The sequence below is a fragment of the Etheostoma spectabile genome, chromosome 23 (genome assembly GCF_008692095.1).
Source record: "Etheostoma spectabile isolate EspeVRDwgs_2016 chromosome 23, UIUC_Espe_1.0, whole genome shotgun sequence".
NCBI lineage: Eukaryota > Metazoa > Chordata > Actinopteri > Perciformes > Percidae > Etheostoma > Etheostoma spectabile.
The window spans coordinates 16275107-16278736 of record NC_045755.1 but is presented as its reverse complement, the minus strand read 5'-3'; the positions used below and the strand labels follow the sequence as shown (position 1 = coordinate 16278736).

The window sequence follows — 3630 nt, the reverse complement described above, 5'->3', positions numbered from 1 at the left end:
TTTTAATTGATGTTGTCGTCTTTGTTGTCATGTACTGTGTGTCAATTTTTTTGCTACTGCAGCAAAACAAATTGCCAACAAAAATAAGATACATCTAACTACATACATTATGAACCAGGACATGCTTTATAGAAATTAATTTTTCTTTGGAATTCATCAGTACAGCAGACAAGAGGCAAGTGAAAGATCTTCAGCATCTCTGTAGACGGTGCAACGCCTTACAATGACTACTGGGGGTAAAAAAAAGCTACAACGGAGTGTCCCATTTAGGGGCCCTCTCCTTCAAAGTTGTGGCTTATGTGCATCAAACTTTAAAATCTAAAAGGTTACAGGAAATAAAACCTGTATGAACGCTTCAGGTGTTGTACGCCCGCTATTTAATATGGAATCATTATTACACACGTGTTAAAATGGTTTATGGGAACTGAATTTGGCGGTGACTGGAGGGTTGCCATAGGCAACAGACTCATACCATGAATACCGGTTAAAAATGCAGCTAAACCAATATTCAAGCTAAGTCTGATGGGAGCACTAGGTTCTGTTTCCAATATAGCTATACAAACGTGATGCTGTAAGTTCTTGATTTTTTTCTTTTCTATTTTTTTTTTCAAATACGTTTATTGAACTTTTTTGCATGTTAATATCAACACAGCAATATGGGAACAACAACGCTCAGTACAACATTGTCCCACACACACACCTTTCCATTTCACATGCACCCAATCAGTACAATGATTAGGAAATAAATAAAAGAAATGAATTAAAATATATATACTGTACATACACATATATACACGCATACACCAGTTCTCAGTTCTATAAGCTCAAAATGACCAGGTTACAAGTACAGTGTTATAGTTCTTGATATTTTATCGCAATGAAATTCTCACCTGATTTCTGCGTTCCTCAGCCCAAGCTGATGGTTACAGCTTCATTTGGCATCGAGCCAGGCAGAAGAGTGGAGTACATCCCTCTGGTGAAGAAGGCCCTGGAGCTGAGCACTTATAGGCCTTGTAAAGTCCTCATCTACAACAGGCCCAACATGGTAAGAAACACAAAGCGTCATAAAGCTTAATATGGCAATGTGGTGTCGTTTCTAAACCTGCTTTCTTTGTGACAGAATATAAAAGCATCTGACATATGGCAGCCATATGTACACCTGATTACTTTAGTCACTGTAAAGCTGCTGTTGGGAGAAAAGCTTTTCCCAAGGCTGGTGGTTGCAATTTTTTAAAGCTATAATAAAGTTTTTAATCAACTAAATTCAAAGCCTAATATTTTAAAGGATTATTGCCTAAACCCGTATCAAATGATGAAATGATGCATCCCTGGTTTAAGTAGATGAAAGAAAATTGGAAAGAAATGTGTAGTGTGTTTGCAGCTGAGGAATGGAGGTTGCTGCCTGTCACTGTTCCAGTTTGGAAGCAGGCTGAGCAGGACTGAATGGTTATACAGTCCAACACATAATTATGCAACATAGATAGGCCTGCACAATTAATCGTTATAAAATCGCGATCTCTATTCACCCTCTTCACAATTTAATTTTCAAATAATGTTGAATTTGAATTTTTGAATTTTTTTCTATTTTAATGACTTTGATTGTCATTTAATTTTACCAGCCGACATCACAAACGCTAGTACTTTCTTTTGTGAGTTTTAAACATAGATGGTATAAAATAGGCTTTAAACTGCTGCGATGCTCTCCTTTCTCTTCATTGAAGCCTCTTTGTTTACAGGCTTGTGGTGATGCACAGTGTGCTATAGGTGCAAAAATAAATCTGTTTGGTACCGCCAATTTGTTTTGTTTCGTCATGGTTCATGTGCGCAATGAATATTCCACAATCGTGCAGGCCTAAATATGGGCCTAGAAAATATAGATTTTTCTGGAAATTGATTGCACAGTGTTGCTATCATTCTTCACAAATCGTTTTTCTGGCCTCCATGTCTCAGTTCAAATTTGTTATCAGTTACGCTATGTACCTCACTCTGACTCTGTGTTCTTAAATTAACAGTACACAGTGTATTTGATCCGGCTTGTGTTCACTAGTGTTATCTGTCAGTGAATGATCTGTTGAATTAAGAGATTGTTGCATCGCTTTGGAAAAGATATACATGGTGTACATGTATCCATAATGAAAGTTGTCAATAGTTCTCACAGGAAACACAGCAAAAAATCACCCTCTTGAAATTATATGAAGCACCACTTAAAAGGTGGTTGCGGCTGCTTTATCAATTACCGCATTCAGTGAGCAAGACGTTGTGGTTCTGTGAACACGGCTTCCAGCATGAAAGCCTTGTTGGATCAGCTATGTTTTACTGTTGCTTGGCTTTGAGTAAAGCGAGTAAAAAAAAAGAAAAAAAAGGGATGTATTTCAGACAGCTGGAGGATCTAATGGGCTGTCTGTCCTCTGCCTCGAGTGTCTGTGTGATATTCAATGATGTCTTAGTCTTGAGCTCATTCTCTGAGAACCAGAGAAAGAAATGATCGGAACCTTGATTTTAGCCTCCTGGGAGGATTTAAATGTTAATGAAATTAAAGCATCAAAGAGATTTGAAATGAGACAACCGTCAGAAGAAGCTGGATATGTAAGGGGCATTAATCTTTGACCTGAAATTCCCCCTATTGGGGACTACAAGGGATTAGGACTGATGGGAGTCTATGTAAAATCTATATTTATTTTACTTGAAGTGAAACTGGATACTCCCATTCACTTAATATAATTTTAATTTGTTTATTAGTCCCCAGTGGGGAAATTCCAATTTACACTCTGCGTACACACTTTGTTAGTAATCACACACAGGCCTGAACTACACACACACATGCTCAGGACCTATACATGCACTAATGGAGAGATGTCAGAGTGAGTTGGCTGCCAGCTGACCCAGCGCCCTGAGCGGTTGGGGGGGTACGGTGCCTTGCTCAAGAGCACCTGGCAGTGCCCAGGAGGTGAAGTCCATATGGGGACTTGAACCAGTGACCCTCCGGTTCCCAACCCAACTCCCTACGGAAACACAAATCCAACCACCTGAGTCAATAAGTCATAGTTTTTGAACACCCAGAGATTTATCATGGTCATTTGACGCTATAGGGCAGCACAGTCTTCACTTAAAACAGTTTATAGTAGTTTTTTTAAGAATGAAATTGAGTATGTTTTTCATTTTTCTTTGTTTGGTTTTTTAGGAAAAAGTACAAATGATTCCAGAGTTGGGTCTGGACTGGGAGGAAGAGATGGCCACAGCTCGGCCGCATGACTGTGTTTCTGTTCCCTCCAACCACCCTCTCTACGTCCTCTACACATCCGGGACCACTGGAACCCCAAAGGTATGGACGTTACAGGATTGTGATCAGCAGCAGGGGTAAATCCACTCCTGATTATTAGTTTATAGATGTCATCTGAACATACACTGTCATGTAAAACGAGTTATAGGATTTACGGTTGGCCCCGTTTGTCTAAATGCTCTTAGTTCTGTATAGAGCTTTTGTGTGACTCATCTGCTCTTTGACTCTGCAAAACAATCCAGGCCCAATCCAAACACCATCACCGTGACATAAATAAGACGGAACATTTCCACAGCTGGAGCTGGAGCTCATGCTGGAGGAATTGCCTGCAGGCAGTTTCAAATAGAACC

General features: G+C 39.6%; 1 protein-coding gene across 1 annotated transcript in view; it reads left to right on the top strand.

Moving 5' to 3' along the window:
- acss3 (acyl-CoA synthetase short chain family member 3) overlaps positions 1–3630 on the top strand; it is a 49527-nt gene that overhangs the window by 5028 nt on the left and 40869 nt on the right. The window contains exons 4-5 of the mRNA XM_032505569.1: positions 911–1045; positions 3182–3322. Of these exons, the coding sequence (XP_032361460.1) occupies positions 911–1045; positions 3182–3322 (276 nt within the window). The remainder of the gene's footprint in view (positions 1–910; positions 1046–3181; positions 3323–3630) is intronic.